This window comes from Gorilla gorilla, chromosome 18, assembly GCF_029281585.2.
Source record: "Gorilla gorilla gorilla isolate KB3781 chromosome 18, NHGRI_mGorGor1-v2.1_pri, whole genome shotgun sequence".
Classification (NCBI taxonomy): domain Eukaryota; kingdom Metazoa; phylum Chordata; class Mammalia; order Primates; family Hominidae; genus Gorilla; species Gorilla gorilla.
The window spans coordinates 120,593,228-120,610,280 of record NC_073242.2 but is presented as its reverse complement, the minus strand read 5'-3'; the positions used below and the strand labels follow the sequence as shown (position 1 = coordinate 120,610,280).

General features: G+C 58.4%; 1 protein-coding gene across 2 annotated transcripts; it reads left to right on the top strand.

Moving 5' to 3' along the window:
- Positions 1-6: 6 nt before the first annotated feature.
- Positions 7-12,396, top strand: DBNDD1 (dysbindin domain containing 1). Of its 2 annotated transcripts, none has more exons than XM_031002559.3 (4): positions 7-243; positions 10,164-10,310; positions 10,670-10,810; positions 12,228-12,396. In XM_031002559.3, the coding sequence occupies exons 1-4, from the start codon at positions 213-215 to the stop codon at positions 12,383-12,385; spliced, it is 477 nt and encodes a 158-aa protein (XP_030858419.1). In that variant the 5' UTR covers positions 7-212; the 3' UTR covers positions 12,386-12,396. The 2 variants fall into 2 exon arrangements, with proteins under 2 accessions (XP_030858419.1, XP_004058237.1); XM_004058189.5 differs by lacking the exon at positions 7-243 and adding an exon at positions 5,240-9,636.
- Positions 12,397-17,053: the final 4,657 nt, after the last annotated feature.

The following is a 17,053-nucleotide window of genomic DNA, read 5'->3' as shown; positions in this document are numbered from 1 at the left end:
TCCTGCGGCTGGGGGGGCGCCGGGAGGGGGCCGGGGCCCGGGAGCAGCTGCGCGCCCCGCCCCGCGGGCTCCTCCCTGCCGCCGCGGCCCCCCGGTTGCTGCCCCGATGCGCTGCGCCCGGAGCCGGGGCCGAGTCGCTGCCGCAGCTGTTGGGGCGCCCGGGCCAGGCGACGCCGCCGTCGCCCGTGCCCCTCCCAGACCGCACCGGCCGCATGGAGCCCCCGGAGGGCGCCGGCACCGGAGGTGAGTTCAGCCCCAGCCCCCGAGACCCCCGAGCAGCGCTTCCCCGCAGCGAGCCGCAGCCCCTCCCCCCAGTGCTCACCCTTCGCCGCTCCCGGGAGTCGCGAAGACCCCTTTGGCAGCTCGGGGGCGTCCGGCGGGCCAGGGGCACCTCCCGGGCGCGGTCCCCGCGCGGGGCTGGGGGCACACAGACCGAGTCTCCGCCCCCTTGTTCTCTGCGCTCCCGGCCCGGGAAGCCGTGCCCGGCACGCTCCTTGGTGGGTGGCCCGGAGTTTCGTCCTGAGCCCCCTCCCAGCCAAGCCAGCCGGTGACCCGGCGAGTGGGGGAGGGGGATTCCGGGGCTGGAGTTTGGGGTCCCTGTCGGTGGGGCGTGAGGGCGACGCTGGCCGCTTGCAAGCGCGTCCGCTTTGTTCGCCCAGCCGCGAGTCCCGGGGGGCGAGGGCCGTAGACCGCGGGCAGGGATCCTGCCAGGGGCGAGGGGCTGAGATGGGTCTTGGGGATGTGGGGCATGCACGGGCGCGGCCTGCCGGGGGCTCCAGAGCTGCAAGGGTGGCTGGTCCGGGAGCGGCCCAGGCGCACGCTCATCGGGGAGGGTAGGTGCGCGTGGAGCGCTCCCTGCCCTGATGGTGGAGGCCCTACTGCAGGACCTTGGAGTCGGTAACGGGAAGAAAGCTCTCAGAACCCCTTCCCAATCAGAGCCTTTTCCAAAAGGGCTTTCGGGGTTCCATATGCCTAGGTAGGAACTTGGATGCAAACTGCAGACTCCCCCCCTGCCCAGCCAAGCCCACCACCTCCTGGTTTCCTAGAGCTCCCATTCCAGGGAGCCAGCAGGTGCCTGAGGGCACAGGCAGGCCAGCCTGCCGCTCTGTAACTACATGGGAACCTCTCAGTCCCCCAGCCGCACAGAGTGGCATCCTCTGGAGCCCGAAGGGCTGTCCCCGGGAGGAGCAGGTCCACCCACCCTGTGTATCTGCAGTCCGAGGTATAGGGACAAATGCCCCAGGGCTGGTGGGTTTGGGTTTTGATTTGTCATTTGTGGGAGGGACCAGAGCTCTTTCTTAACACTGATAGTCCCAGGCCTCTGGGTATTCCCAGTAGCAGCTTTGTGGACATAGGAAGCCCAGAGGTTGGGAGTGAGGGCTTGGGGGTCTCAGAGCTGTTTCCAGCTGTGAACTGTTTCCAGCTGTGAACTGTTTCCAGCTGTGAACTGTGGGCAGTCAGGCCCCTGTGAGCCTCAATTTCCATGTCTGTCAGTGGAGACAGCTCCGCTTCCCCTGCAGGGCTGTAGGAGCCCAAGGCATTTGGGAGTGGAGGTTAATCTCTTTTCCCTCCTCCTTTGGGAAAAAAGGAGGACTTCCCAGCAGCTTAAAAGGCAGAGAAAGCAGGTTCAGTTTCTGAGCCCATCACTCACTGGCTGGGGGCTTCAGACACCTGACTCAGTCAGTGCACAGGTATTTACCTACAGGTCGCAGCTCTGTGCAGTACCCTGCCTGGAGTGGGGAGTTAGCGGGAAGACAGGGCCCTGTCCTCTGAGGGCTCACGCTCTTGACACCAACTCCTGTTTCCTTGTCTGCAAAGTGGCCAGTGATGCCTACTTTGTGGAACCTCATGAGATCACACATTGGTGACTCTGTCATTACTTATCACTTACTTTTGAAAACCTTACAAAAGTAGAGAGAACGGCGGGACAAAGGCCCATGTGTGACATCCCAGCCCCCAGGCCCACAGCCTCCTCTCCAGACTACCACCAACCTCCCTTCATTAGTGGTTTGAACCAAATCTAGACATATTATTTCACTGATAAATAATTCAGAAATATCTGTAAAATATGATTTTTTTTTTTTTTTGAGACAGAGTCTCGCTCTGTTGCCCAGGCCGGAGTGCAGTGGTGCGATCTCGGCTCACTGCAACCTCCACCTCCCGGGTTCACGCCATTCTCCTGCCTCAGCCTCCCCAGTGGCTGGGACTACAGGCGCCCGCCACCACACCCGGCTGATTTTTTGTACTTTTAGTAGAGACGGGGTTTCACTGTGTTAGCCAGGATGGTCTCGATCTCCTGACCTCGTGACCCACTCGCCTCTGCCTCCCAAAGTGCTGGGATTACAGGCGTCAGCCACCATGCCCGGCAATATAGGATTTTTATAAAGCATTATTAAAACACTATTTTTGCACCTAAAGGAATTAATGATTTCTTAATATGAAATGTACAGAACACGGAGGTGCACGTGTGCACAGGAATGTGACGTGTGCCGTCTCTGAGGGCCCCACCTGGAAGCCAGGGCTGCAACCCACCCCAACTCAGTCTGCCCGAGGGTCCACAGGGACAGAGGGATCCTCAGGAGGCTGAGAGTCTAGACACGGCCACTCCAGCATCCCTGAAATGCTTTGGGGGTCCAAATCCAGAGAGGAAGGTGCTGGGGGATGGGAGGCAGGTGGCCCCTGCCTCTGCGACCATCTCTCCATCCAGCCATTTAGTTTTATGATATTCATTCATTCACTTCATTAGCTCATCCGTCCATACAGTGGTGTGTGCCAAGTGCCTCCTCGATGCTCTGGGCAGGGCCCTGGGCACACAACAGGGAACAGGATTTGGGCCAAGTTTCCCAGTCGAGAATGTGCTGGAAAATAGGTCAGCAGCAGAGCACAGGGCATCAGCAATCAGCCCTCAGGGAAGCCTGGGGGGCCGGGCTGAGGCACCCCAACTCCTGGCTCCCTCACTGAGGTGCTGCTTCAGTGCCCACTCATCAGCCAGGGCACCAGCAGCCCCTGCAGGGGGGTTGGGTCCCCCTTGATAGGGGCTGTGCTGGGGTAAGGACCAGAACATTGCTGTGACCCCACACTCTGGGGTCCTTCCTGGGGCATCAGAAACACCTGCTTGCCTCTGCCCTGGCCCTAGAGACCTTGGGGGCTGCCAGCACCCGCCCCCATGCCTGCCTGGCATTGAGCCTCTGGTTCCCACCCTGGGAAAAGCAGGAGTTCTCGCCCATGAGGAATTTTCTTCTTCCTACAAGCTTGTTGAGAGGGTGTCAGACAGGCCTGAGTGATTCCTAGCACAGTCCCTCACTAACCGTGGGCTAGTTGATTCACCCTCATTTGTTTACTGCGCACCTACTGTGTGCTAGGTCCCAGGAATGCAGCCATGAACTAGATACAAGCTGCTTAGAGCTGATGCTTCTCGCTCTACCCAGTCCCAGCCTGCTCTGGGGCTGTGCCTGGGGGTCTGGTGTGTGGCCGACTCACAGTGTATGTGAGTATCTGTCATTTCCTCCCGGCTTTGCCTATCAACTCCAGCCAAGATCAACCTTTGTTTCCATTGAGGATTGTTTTTAAATTGAGATATTATTCACATATAAAGTTCACCCTTTTAAAGTGTACAACTCACTGTTTTAGTATATTCACAAAATTGTGCAGTCACCACCACTATCTAATTTTATAATATCTTCATTACCCCCCCAGAAAGAAACCCATACCCGTTCTCCCCTTCTCCACTGCCCACGCCCCAGCCTCTGACAATCACTGATGGAATGTCTATGCGCTTGCCTATTCTGGACATTTCCTAGGAACGGCGTCACACAGCATTTGTCCTTTTGGGCCTGGCTTCCTTCACTCGAATGAGGTGATCAGGCTCATCCACGTGATATCCTGTGTCAGTGCCGCCGTCCTTCTTGGGTTGAATCTCACTCCACGGTAGGCACAGACCACATTTTGTTTATCCATTGATCCACTGAGGACATTGGATTATTTCCACTTTTGGCTACTGTGAATCACGCTATGAACATGCATGTACAGCTGACTCTTGAACAACGTTAAGTGTTAGGGGTGCCCACCTCCCTCAAAGTCAGAAATCCACATAGAACTTTTGACTCCCCAAAAACTTAACTGCTAATAGCCTACTGTTGACCAGAACTTTACTGATACGGTCAACGAACACATCTTTGTATGCTGCACGTATTACACAGTAGCTCAATCATTTGAGGACCCACGAGCGTGCCTTATAGCAGCTGCACGCTCTTCATGCCAAGATCCATCTTGCCCCTCCTGGGGGCTCAGGTCTTGTCCCTGGTATCACATTCTTCGGGCCAAAAAATTAGTGTCCGGATGGCAAAAGCTACATCTTCCAAATTTTCCTTCCCCAAAGCCCCAACACAGGCCACGGCACCAGAGTTTACAGAATAAAGACCAGGCCAAAGGGAGAAGGGGAAGGGCCAGACTAGACACCTGGTGGCTTCACATGCTTACAGGACTGGATCCCATCAACGCTGACACCATCAGCTACAGATGTGTTGCTGTCTCAGGAATGTGGAAATAAGAAAAGATGCTTTTTTTTTTTTTTTTTTTTTGAGACAGAGTCTCGTTCTGTTGCCCAGGCTGGAGTGCAGTGGCGTGATCTCTGCTCACTGCAACCTCCACCTCCCAGGTTCAAGAGAGTCTCCTGCCTCAGCCTCCTGAGTAGCTGGGACTACAGGCGCGCACCACCACACCGGCTAATTTTTGTATTTTTAGTAGAGACGGGGTTTCGCCATGTTGGCCCAGACTGGTCTCGAACTCCTGGCCTCAAGTGATCCGCCCGCCTTGGCCTCCCAAAGTGCTGGGATTACAGGCGTGAGCCACTGCGCCCAGCCGAAAACATACTTCTGAAGAGTCAACTATGATATTCATTCCACACAGGGCTGCTGTGAAGCTTCCACAGGGCTAGAGCTTTGTCCCAGAAGCTGTCTGTAGCCCCTTGGGACCCCAGGATCTATAATGAGGACTGCTGGCATTCCCATGCCCCCTCTCCAGTGCAAGATGGGGAAGGGGATTGCTGTTTGGCTGAGGTCCTGCTTGGGACCCCCATCTCAGCACAAGAAGAGGGTGCCTGCAGACTTACCTCCCGCTGGACTGTGCCCTTGCGGGCCTCATCGTAAAAATGCAGGTATTGGCCGGGCACGGTGGCTCACACCTGTAATCCCAGCACTTTGGGAGGCCAAGGCGGGCGGATCATGAGGTCAGGAGTTCAAGACCAGCCTGGCCAACAGGGTGAAACCCCATCTCTACTAAAGATACAAAAATTAGCCAGGCATGGTGGCGCACGCCTGTAATCCCAGCTACTTGGGAGGCTGAGGCAAGAGGATCACTTGAACCCGGGAGGCGGAGTTTGCAGTGAGCAAAGATCGTGGCATTACCTTCCAGCCTGGCGACAGAGCGAGACTCCATCTCAAAAAAATAATAATAATAATAATAAATAAAAAATTCAGGTAGACGCTGTCCCAGTCCATTCAAAACCCTTCAGCGGCTTCTCTCAGCTCACTCAGTATAGAAACCAAAGTCCTGACGATCTCCACACGACCTGCACACACCACCCCTGCCCTGCCTCACAGCCCCCAGCTGTCCTCAAATGCACTCTGCTCAGGCCTTTATGCATGTCCCCCACCCAGTATCACACGGCTCCCTCCCACCTCCAGGCTCCTCCTCCAAGTTTGGTAGAGCACCCTCCCCAGATCCCCCCTAAAATGGGAGCACAGCCCCACACTGCTCACTGGCACTGACCGCCCCTCAGAAGGGCAGGAATCATCTGTTTTGTCTATGCCATGTCCCCAGAACAGAGGGTGATTCAGAAGTCTTGGTTGGGTGAATGAATGAATCAGAGCCTTCGTCTAGATGAGGGGCCCCGCCCAGTGAGAGGGGGACTACAAGGGGAGACGCCACCTCTGTCCCACCTTCCTTCAGAGATCCACGTCCCCCCAGGTCAGGAGCCAGGGAACCTAAGCCAGCAAGCGGGGACTTCCTGCTCCCTCTGCTGGGCCCTGAACCGGGATCCCTGGTTCCCATCTCCACGCCATGATCAGGAACAGGTTGACAGGTGATGGCTGAGAGCTCCAGCTGCGTCTGTGGCCAGCCCTGTGCTGCATGCTGGGGACAGACGCTGAGCTGCTCTGTGCCTCAGCTTCCTCCTCTCAAGTACAAAGCTCAGAGTCTTCCCCATGTAGCTGGGAGTTAGGGTGAGGTGAGAATGGAGTTAGTCAATAAACACAGAATGCTGGGACTGTACTAGAAAACCATAAGCCACTGTCTTTTTTTTTTTTTTTTTTTTTTAAGGCAGGGTTTCGCTCTGTTGCTCAAGCTGGATGGCACGATCACAGCTCACTGCATTCTTGACTTCCTGGGTTTCAGGCGGACCTCCTGCCTCAGCTTCCCGAGTAGCTGCCACACAGGTGTGCACCACCACACCCAGCTGTCATTATTAACACAGAACCACCTGCCCCACCTGCCTCTGAGGGTGCTGTCCCCAGAGATTCTCTGCAGAACTACTCTGGCCCCAGGTTTCCTTGATATCAGGGGGCTGCCAGAGAGGAGGGGGTGGGAGGCCAGGGTGGATGATTGCTTGAACACAGGAGTTCGAGACCAGCCTGGGCAACATGGCAAGACCCTGTCTCTACCAAAAAAAATTTTAATTAGCCAGGAGAGGTGGTCCCAGCTACTCAGGAGGCTGAAGTGGGAGGATCGCTTGAGCCCAAGAGGTTGAGGCTGCAGTGAGCTATGGTTTTACCACTGCACTCCAGCCTGGGCAACAGTAAGACCTTGTCTCTTGAGAGAGAGAGAGAGGCCAGGTGCGGTGGCTCATGCCTGTAATGCCAGCACTTTGGGAGGCCGAGGCAGACGGATCACCTGAGGTCAGGAGTTTGAGACCAGCCTGACCAACATGGAGAAACCCCATCTCTACTAAAAATACAGAATTAGCCGGGCATGGTGGCTCATGCCTGTAATCCCAGCTACTCGGAAGGCTGAGGCAGGAGAATCGCTTGAACCCAGGAGGCGGAGGTTTTGATGAGCCAAGATCACGCCATTGCACTCCAGCCTGGACAACAAGAACGAAACTCCATCTCAAAAAAAAAAAAAAAGAGAGGAGAGGAGGGGATGCCCCTCAGGACAGAAGGAGGGGCGGGGAGGGACAGAGGTGGAGCTGACAGCTACACCCCAGAGTGCTGCTCTGGGGTAAGGGTGTCCATGGAGTTCATGCCTGGCCTGTAAACCTGGGGAGGTAAGAGCCCCTGTAGCCTTCCTCAGCTGGGGATCCTGAGAGCAGGGCCTCCTGGCCGGTGACGTACATCCCTGCATCTTGGTTCCCCACTCGTACCTGCTCTCAGGGCTCTGGGTCAGCCATGCCAGAGGGACAGCGCCTGCTCTGTCCTGGACCTGGTAGGTCTGAGGCCCCTGCCGCATCCTCGGGGCCGGCTGCAGCACCCTCCCGAGACTCGAGGCTAGGACAGGGCTACGCCCTCTGCAGCCATGGCCACTGCTCTCAGCTGTGTGGAAGCATTTTGGGATTGTGACCACAGCACAGCCCAGCAGGACACGAACACACTGTGGGCGGGGCCTGGGGCTCCGGGCTACACTGTGTCTCCTTGAGGAAGGGCCCAAGGGCCAGGCTGGGTCTCCTGGAGTCCCCTCTCCTGGGTGCCCCCTCAGCGCTATGGACAATGGTCAAGCAGGCTTCTTCCTGCTGATGTCCGGGAGGTCCCCCTGCTCACAGCCTTAGAACAGAGTCCACATCTCACCCCCTGTCCCCTGTGCCCTCTGGGCGGGCAGGTATCCCTGCTGGGCTTGGGGGTGGGCCAGGACACCAGTAACTTGACCCTTTAGGATGCTCAGAAACCTCATTCCAGATGCCAGTGGAAAGGTGGAAACCAGATTCCGCGAGCCCCGTCCAGCCCGCCCAACCCCCAGGCCTGAAATGGGCCATGCGATGACACAGCACTCGGCTTCTCAGACAGGAGGCAGGTGGGCCACACAGAATGACCACACGGCCGACGGGGCGAGGGGACACTGTCAGGCCACAGGGCTGCCCCCAGGCACAGCGTAACACTCGGCTCGCTGCCAGGCCAGCTGCTCACAACCACACTGCCCAGCTCTTAAGCCACTGGGGACCTCCCAGCCCTGCACCGGTGCCCCTCACTCAGGAGGCCGGGCACCTGCGGGCCTCAGCTCCCTTGGCTCTGCTGGGGAGGGGTGGGGGTGCACTGGGACGGACACTGCAGACCAACCAGGCCCACCTGGCAGTATCTAGGCTGCCAGCTAGTGCCATGGGGGAGGACAGGCCCACCCCTCACAGGCAGCTGCTGGCGCTGTGAATCCCAGCTGCAGCCCCCTCAGCAAGAGCCTCATGGCAGCAGCTGCTCCCCTCGGCTTCAAGCACACCCAGCTACGATCAGTGCTCACCACTGGGAGCTGCCAAAAATACCCCCATAGGGTCCTCAGGGTGCTGCTGGCAGCAACGGGAAGGCACCTATCCATCTGACAAGCGTGCGCTGGGCACCCACTCAGGTGGGAGGTGCTGGTGTCCCCAGAAGGCCCCTGCCATGCAGGGTCCAGGAAGCAGCTGAGGGAAGGAGGGCCATCTGGAAACAGGTTCCTGCAGGGGCAATGGGTGGGGGGAAAGGAAGCCAGCGCTTTGTCTCTTCCCTGAGAGATGGACCCACAGGGCCTAGGGCCAAAGCGGGGCATGCACCCAGTGACAGGCCTGACTCTGACTAACAGGACTCACTGGCTGCCTGAGGCAAGTGAGGTGGCCGCTAGGACGGCATGGCCCTGGATGAGAGGGTGAGCAGCTGAGGAGGGGCTGAGGGGATCTGTGAAGGGATGGACATAAGACTCGCCAATGTCCCCGGCTTTGGGTCAGCAGCCAAGGGGCCTCCTGCTCTCACCTGACAAAACAATTGTTAAGTATATAAAAGAAACAGTTGGGCCAGGCACGGTGGCTCATGCCTATAATCCCAGCACTTTGGGAGGCCAAGGCGGGTGGATCACGAGTAAAAATTAAAAAAAAAAAAAAATCGGCTGGGTATGGTGGCGGGCACCTGTAGTCCCAGCTACTAAGGAGGCTGAGGCAGGAGAATCACTTGAACCAGTGAGGTGGAGACTGCAATGAGCCAAGATCACGCCACTGCACTCCAGCCTGGTGACAGAGCGAGACTCTGTCTCAAAAAAAAAAAAAAAAAAAAAAGGTAGTTACGTTTGTGGGAAAAAATGAGGCCAGGCTCGGTGGCTCACACCTTGTAATCCTAGCACTTTGGGAGGCTGAGGCGGATGGATCACCTGAGGTCAGGAGTTCAGCCTGGCCAACATGGTGAAACCCCGTCTCTACTAAAAATACAAAAATTAGCCGGGCATGGTGGTGCATGCCTGTAATCCATCTACTCAGGGGGATGAGGCAGGAGAATCGTTCAAACCCAAGGGGCAGAGGTTGCAGTGAGCCGAGATTGCACCACTGCACTCCAGCCTGGGTGACAGAGCGAGACTCCATCTAAAAAATAAAATAAACAAACATGGGAGAAACCTGGAAGAATATTTGCTCAACTGTGAGGCGTGGTTGGTGGCTAAGGGATCACAGAATGGCAGGCCTGCCTATTCCTCCTGGTTTGTAACTTTCATTTAATGAGACTGTATTATTCTGAACTCAAATACGACATCAGTTTTTAAAAGGAAAAGTCAGTCCACAGTGGAGAGGGGCTGTTCTGGTTTGAAGGGGACCAAGAGGCTGGACATGGAAATCCACGGGCGATCCTTCAGGGGACCCTGGGCCGAGCTAGAAATCAGAGGCCAGGACGGCACTGGAATGCAGCCACGCGGGCCCTGGTGGGACTTCCACGCCTGCACGGTCAGCTTTCACGGGTGCTTGAGTACCAAAGGTGATCTGGATCTCAGATTCCTTGTTCACTAGGGGAGGCCAGGGCCCAAGCGGAAGGAGCAGCGTCCTTGAATCCCCTCAACCCCTTGTCTGGGGTCCAGGCATGAGACCACAAGCCCAGCCATCCCATCACCTGCTGGTCACTGCCCAGAGTTTCAAAGGACTGCATGTGCCAAGTCCTCACACCCAGCCCCGCATCCTGGGGGGATGTGGGAGCCCTGTGGATCTCAAGGTGACACCGTGTCTTTGGATGCAGAGATCGTTAAGGAGGCTGAGGTGCCGCAGGCTGCGCTGGGCGTCCCAGCCCAGGGGACAGGGGACAATGGCCACACGCCTGTGGAGGAGGAGGTGGGGGGCATCCCAGTACCAGCACCGGGGCTCCTGCAGGTCACGGAGAGGAGGCGTAAGTACTGCTCCCTGCCCAGCGCGCTCTATGGGGATCCCGTGAGCTCCCCCAAGAGACAAGGCAGCAGGGTCCACCTCCTGTCCAAACACTCCCTGGGGGCTCTAGGTCCAGCACTGTGTGCTAGGCTCTTGCAGCTCTGGTTCTCTGGGCCTCAGCTGCACCATCTGTCAAGTGAAAGCCTTCTAGTCATGAGCATACGCAACACTCATCAGATCCTGCCGGTGTGGGCTTTGCAGGAAGCTGTGGTTCACCCACAGCCTTGTGGGAGGACACAGCGCACTCTCTCCTAGACCCCCGGGGCTCTGAGCAGCCTTGTGGGAGGGCCTGGGGGCTGACTGTACCCCCTCTGCCCTCAGAGCCTCTGAGCAGTGTCTCCTCTCTGGAGGTCCACTTCGACCTCCTGGACCTCACTGAGCTCACCGACATGTCGGACCAGGAGCTGGCCGAGGTCTTTGCTGACTCAGACGATGAGAACCTCAACACCGAGTCCCCAGCAGGTGAGGCCGGCATCAGGGCTGGGAGGTGTGCGTGGTGGGCTGAGGCCCCTTGGGACGTCCTGGGAGGTGTGTGTGGTGGGCTGAGGCCCCTTGGGACGTCCTGGGAGGTGGGTGTGGTGGGCTGAGGCCCCTTGGGAAGTCCTGGGGTGGCTCACGTGTGTTTTAGCAAGAATCCCTCACCACTTCATTTCACCACGCTGCTATTTGCCCAACTTGAAGCAACTTCCCTGTCACAGCTGCTTAAAACTTTTCAAGTGAGCAACAGACGGCTAAAGCCACTGTCCCCTCAAAAGCAGAATTTAATGAATGTGAATTTTCATCATAAATTGGGCCAAGAACAAAAGGTGGGGGTGATCACCAGCTCGGGCCCCTCCTCAGCTCACTTAACTTCCTCTGATTCCCACGGAAGCGTTGCCATTGGCCTGAAGGCAGCTCCAGTGTCCTCCCACTGCCGAGCAGGGCCCCCAGCACGGCCATTGTCATGTCTCCTTCCTAAGCCGTGACGAGAGCACAGGACTCACCACTCATGAGGATGCGACAGCGCGTCCTCAGTCTCTGACACTGACCAGTGAAGGACACTGACGTGACCTGTGTGAACTTCAGTAACTGTGAGAGCATCAGGGCCGAGCCTTCTCCGCATGAGACAGTTTGGCCCAGCCTCTGCTTCCCAACCCCCCAGGCCACTCAGGACCTCATTAAAAGGACCAGCCCCACTGTGAATCCTGCCAGCGGCCAGCTGCTCCCATGGTTCCTGGAGGTGTCAGGAAGGGGTGTCGGCCTGTGTGTCCCAGGCTGCTGCAGCCCCAGCTGTCTGGGAGGGAATGGGGCCCCCAGCTCACCTCCAGGACAAGGCCATTGCCTGACCCTGGCCAGTTCCCACCAGCTCCATGTTGGCGGCAACCCTTCCCACCCAGCCCATGAGCCCAGGCATGGCTGTTGTGGCTGGGGAGGTGGAGTGAGGGGCTCAGACTCCAGCCCACCCGAATCCCCAGCCCCACAGAGCCTGCACCGGGGACACACAAGGCCCATGATGGGGCAGAGGCTCCAAGAGGCCTGCAGGGCTCACGGAGGGTGGTTGGCTGAGCTGGGACACCTGCGGGGGGAACAGTTTAGGGAGGCCCCACCAGGGTCACTTAATGACCAAACAGGAGAGGCTCAGCCTAGACTGTACAGTGACTCCGGGGAGCACCAGAAAAGACCCTGCCCAGGCCCCACCCAGACCACAACATCCACCTCTCTGGTGGGGCCAGTGTGTGGTGGGGGCCTCCTGTTAGAGGTAGATGTGTGCATGCCTGGCGCAGGGGGCTGGTGCAGAGCATTGGCAGGAGTGGCGCAGGAGGCCGGCGGCACCTGGAGCTCCACAGTATCCACCCAGGCCTCTCAGCCACACTGAGTTCCCCTTCCCGCATCCCCCTAGGTCTGCACCCGCTGCCCCGGGCCGGCTGCCTGCGCTCCCCTTCCTGGACGAGGACAAGGGCTGAGCAGAGCCGCGAGAAGCAGCCCCTAGGCGACCCCGAGCGGCAGGCCACAGTCCTGGACACGTTTCTCACTGTGGAGAGGCCCCAGGAGGACTAGACCATCTCCACCTGCCCCAGCTCCTGCAGGGATGGGGTCAGAACACGATGGCAGATCTGGGCAGTCCTGACCCAGCAGACACACTTCACCCGCCCACGAGGCTCCAGCCGTCACCTCCTGACACACACCCTGGGGGCGGCTCTCTGCCAGCCCCGAGACCGGCCTTGTCTGCTGGGCACGGGTCTTCACCTCACTTGGAGACCAGCCGGCTTTCCTGGGGGACACACAGGGCCCCTGGATGCCTCTGGGGGCCCCAGCACAAGCACAGCCCAGTGGCCTTACGTCCAGCTCGTTCCTGGGCCCTGAGTCAGGAAGACAGCGTCACGGAGTCACTGCCAGGAACGTGGTGAGGAGTGGAGTGGCCCGTGGCGGCCTTGGGGTGAAGGGGACCCAGGCCTGTGACAGCCACTCCAGGAACTCCTGGGGGTGCTCCAACCTCCGCGTTTTCCTGTGCTGCCAAGCTCAGAAGCCAGAGGCGGGTTTGGTAGTGGCTAATGGGACAATGTGCTGTCCAGCAAAGCACATGGAGAAGCGGCCCCAAAATTCCCACCTTGATTTCCATCCTGCCCCTTCTTCTACTCCACGGAGGCGCTGTCTCACTAGGGTCCCCTCCCCAAGGCTCAGCTCTAAGACCTGCACCTGCTTCTCTTGGCCCCTGCGTGACAGACAAGTCCATTCCCTCCTTAGCTCAGAACACCAAATATCACCAGACTGCCTCAGAGACTTGATGACAGCTCCCGGAATGCTCTCGGGGTGGGGTTCACCTCTCCTTGTCCTGCACCCACTACGAGGCCACATTCTCGTTTCTGCTCACATCCCATTGCCCGGCTACAAGGCCTGCCCACGGCCCTTAAACTTGCTGGGCAGGTTTGGGGCCCATGGGACCCCGTGGGTCTCTATCCGGGAGCAGCAGAGGAGGCTGACAGGCCCTGCTCCCTCTGCTCTGGGGGTGTCTGGGAGCCCCAGTTCACGCCCTCCCAATGCTTATATGCTGAAGCTCACAGAATGGGCTTCTTGCCTGACAGCAAGTCAAAGAATGAGTTTAATATCAAAGTGTAAGCTTACTTTCCATCCCCAAGCCAACCTTCCCCCTGCCCCATTTCCCATGAGCACACTTCTGGGGAAGGAAAGCAGGCTCCTGGCCTTCACTGTCAGCAGAGCTTTGGAGATGCCCCAGGCATGCCCTGAGCTCCTTCTGTGTACCTGCTCCCACTTCTGAGCCACCCGCTGCCCCTCCGCACTGCTGGCAAACCCAGTTCCTGCCTCAGCCAGGTCTCCTTCCCTGGTTTCCAGTCACACAGAGCCCAGCAGCTTTCTCTTTCAGTCCCATAAGGGCAGCCTTGTGTCCCTGGCCACACCTCCACCCGCCAGGGTCTTCCTCCCCATCTTCCATCCTTCCTGCTGAGCTTCCACAGAGCTCGTTTGCAAACAGTGGGATTAAAGCATCACTGCGCATTCGAAGGCCTGGCCACAGTCTCTTCCTTTCCAACGGCAGAGTGAACGAGGTGCCTGCTGAGGGGTTGTGAGCTGAGCTGCCCTGGGCTCCGTGCCCGGACCATTCGCCAGCTGCAGCAGCCTGAGGGCTCTGCTGTGCTCACTTGGGTCACATGTGGGGGATGAGTGACCTAGATTTCCAGTCCCAAAGTCACACAACAGAAGGAATCATTAAGGAAGTGAAAGTCCCGCCCCACGTGCACATAAAGGTAGCCCAGGCCGGGGGAGGGAGTCACAGAAGTCCCACCCCACGTGCATGTAAAGGTAGCCCAGGCCGGGGGAGGGAGTCACAGAAGTCCCGCCCCACGTGCACATAAAGGTGTCCCGGGCCAGGGGAGGGAGTGACAGAAGTCCCACCCCACGTGCACGTAAAGGTAGCCCAGGCCGGGGGAGGGAGTCACAGAAGTCCCACCCCACGTGCATGTAAAGGTAGCCCAGGCCGGGGGAGGGAGTCACAGAAGTCCCGCCCCACGTTGCACGTAGAGGGAGTCACAGAAGTCCCACCCCACGTGCACGTAAAGGTGGCCCAGGCCGGGGGAGGGAGTCACAGAAGTCCCGCCCCACATGCACGTAAAGGTGGCCCAGGCTGGGGGAGGGAGTCACAGAAGTCCCGCCCCACGTGCATGTAAAGGTAGCCCAGGCCGGGGGAGGGAGTCACAGAAGTCCCACCCCACGTGCATGTAAAGGTAGCCGAGGCCGGGGGAGAGAGTCACAGAAGTCCCACCCCACATGCACATAAAGGTGGCCCGGGCCAGGGGAGGCAGTCACTCCCCAGCAACGGAGTCGCTCTCAACACACTCCTGTCCCAGAGGCCACTGGCACTGGTCCTGGGGAGGTACCAGATGGGCCAAAACTCCTGCCCACTGTCATTACTCATGAAATTAGGTGGCCATGGAGCCTGACCAGGGCTGACGTGCCCTCTGCCAGGCCCACGGGTCTCTGTGTGTTTCTGTGCTGGGCTCTGACAGGAGAAGCCTGGACCTCCCCTACATGAAAATTCTCAGCAAGGTGTCCTATGACCATGGACCCAGAAACGGCCTCAGTCCGCGATGTATCTTCTGGGAAGGGTGCACAGCTACCGGCAGGTACACGCATTCCACCCCATTCCACCTTCCCTTCTGGCAGAGGGAGGGAGGCAGGCAGGCTGAGAAATACAGGGGCTGAAGGCTCGTGTCCCTGCAGGGTGCACAGACCGCTACAGCACAAACAGCAGTGCCCGCAGGTGTCACTCTGCTGGGCAGATGGTGCTTCTCAGCAAAGGTGCAGCTGAGCCACCATCGACAGGTGATGAGGCAAACTGCAGGTCATGCTCAGGACAGCTGGGAAAAGACCGTGGAAAATGGTGTGTCTGATTCAGGGGGTGAGATGGCTCCAGTTACATAAGGACCGGCTTGTGAAGGATACATGCGGGAAGGCTGGGGGAAAGGCGCCTGACAGCCCTGAAAAGGTGAGGGTGAAGGCAGGCGCCGAGAACACAGGTCTGGAGGGAACAGCCCAGTGGGGGAGGCACAAGGATCCCACACCCAGATCATCATGAAGGACCCCAGGCACGTGCAGCCGGCTGGGAGGTGACGAGAGGGACACCCAGGCTCTCTCGGGGTGTTGGAGGGAACCACAGTGGAGCCAGGACCATGACCTTCCACAGCCCGTGACCACCCTGCATCCAGGAGGCCACCGATGCTGCCACATCACAGGGCCTGCTGGGGTGAAGAAGCACCCCCACCTCCATCTGAGGGACCTAGGACCAGGCCCCAACCGGACCCCAAGGGGCTCAGCTACTCTGGGTCTGGTGGAGGCCATGATGAAGGTTGAGTGCTGGAGAGTTTTTGAGTCCAATGATGTGCATTTTATAAACAGCAAAAGTTGAATGTGTTCACCCCCAGTTGGAAATTATATTTTTGAGGCTCCGAGGCCAACGTAACAAGCGATTTATAAAATATACTACAAAGCCCCAGTGTCTCATCTGGCCTAGGTAGAGACAGAGGCTGAGAACAAACAGTGCCCGGGGCAGCAAGCAGGGCCTCCTCCTCCCGCTGTTCACCCAGGACATCTGCAAACGGGCATCTTCCCAGGTCCCATCCCAGGTGACCCACAAGCAGGGCCTCCTCCTCTGGCCGCTCACCCAGGACATCTGCAAATGGGTGTCTTCCCCAGGTCTCATCCCAGGTGACCTAGACACGCATCCACCCACCCCAAGGCAGTGGTTGAGGCTGACACTGCCCTGCTGTTGCTGACCCCAGCGAGTCCTGGAGGCGGGTCGTGTGCTGCAGAAAGCACACGGGGCATCCTCATCGAGTCCCACACACCCCAGATAAGAAAAAGCAAAGCCTCCCTCAGTTCAAGGCGCCAAAGGGCCTCAAGCTCAGAGCCCAGAAGGGGCCTTCCTAATAAAAATTAGGAGCTACCCAACCCCAGGAAAAGTGTTCACGAACAGGTACCAGGGCCAGGGGCAGCCACGTGCTGGGGCTTCAGGACCACAGTCTCTCCACAAACACCCCTGAGCCGGCTGGGGCCCTGCAGAGCTTCCCGCTCCAAGACTCCAATAAAGGGGTCACAGGAACAGAACTGATGATCCAAACACATCCCGCAGTGAAAGCACCTCCAGCCAACGACAGGGGCCAGGTTTTTTAAGCAACTCAATTCCCTCACACTCAGCAGTGCTGCCACCGAGCCAAGGCGCAGGCAGGGGTGGGGGGGTGCCCTGATGGGGAACCCAGGTGTGAGGCCCCACAGCTCCACCTCCTCCCTCAGCCATGCACCTGTGGGTGGAGTGGGCTTTTTCCTTTCTAAGGACAGAACAGCAGATCGGCTTCTACCATCCAAACAGCTGCTTTAGAACCCTGACTTCCCCTTGATGCCTGGCTGACGTTCTCCTCTTCTGAATTCTACCAAACGGTGAGGGTTTCTGTGCTGGGCCCAGGCTCCTCCGAGTGTCTTTATGACCATATCAACGCTCCTCCACGGAGGCCCCAGAAGGCCTGGTGTCTCCAAGGTGCCCCACGCAAGCCCCTCTTGAAGCTACAGTCGTGCCTTCCTCAGCACCACAGGGGCCAGAGCCCTGGGGCCTCTCCCGTCTAACCCTGGACCCGACTGTCCTCCAGCGGGAGGGCCCAGGGACTCAGGGTACCCCCTCTGCCCACTCCCACTCCTACTCCCTGCATGTGGGCTCAGAGC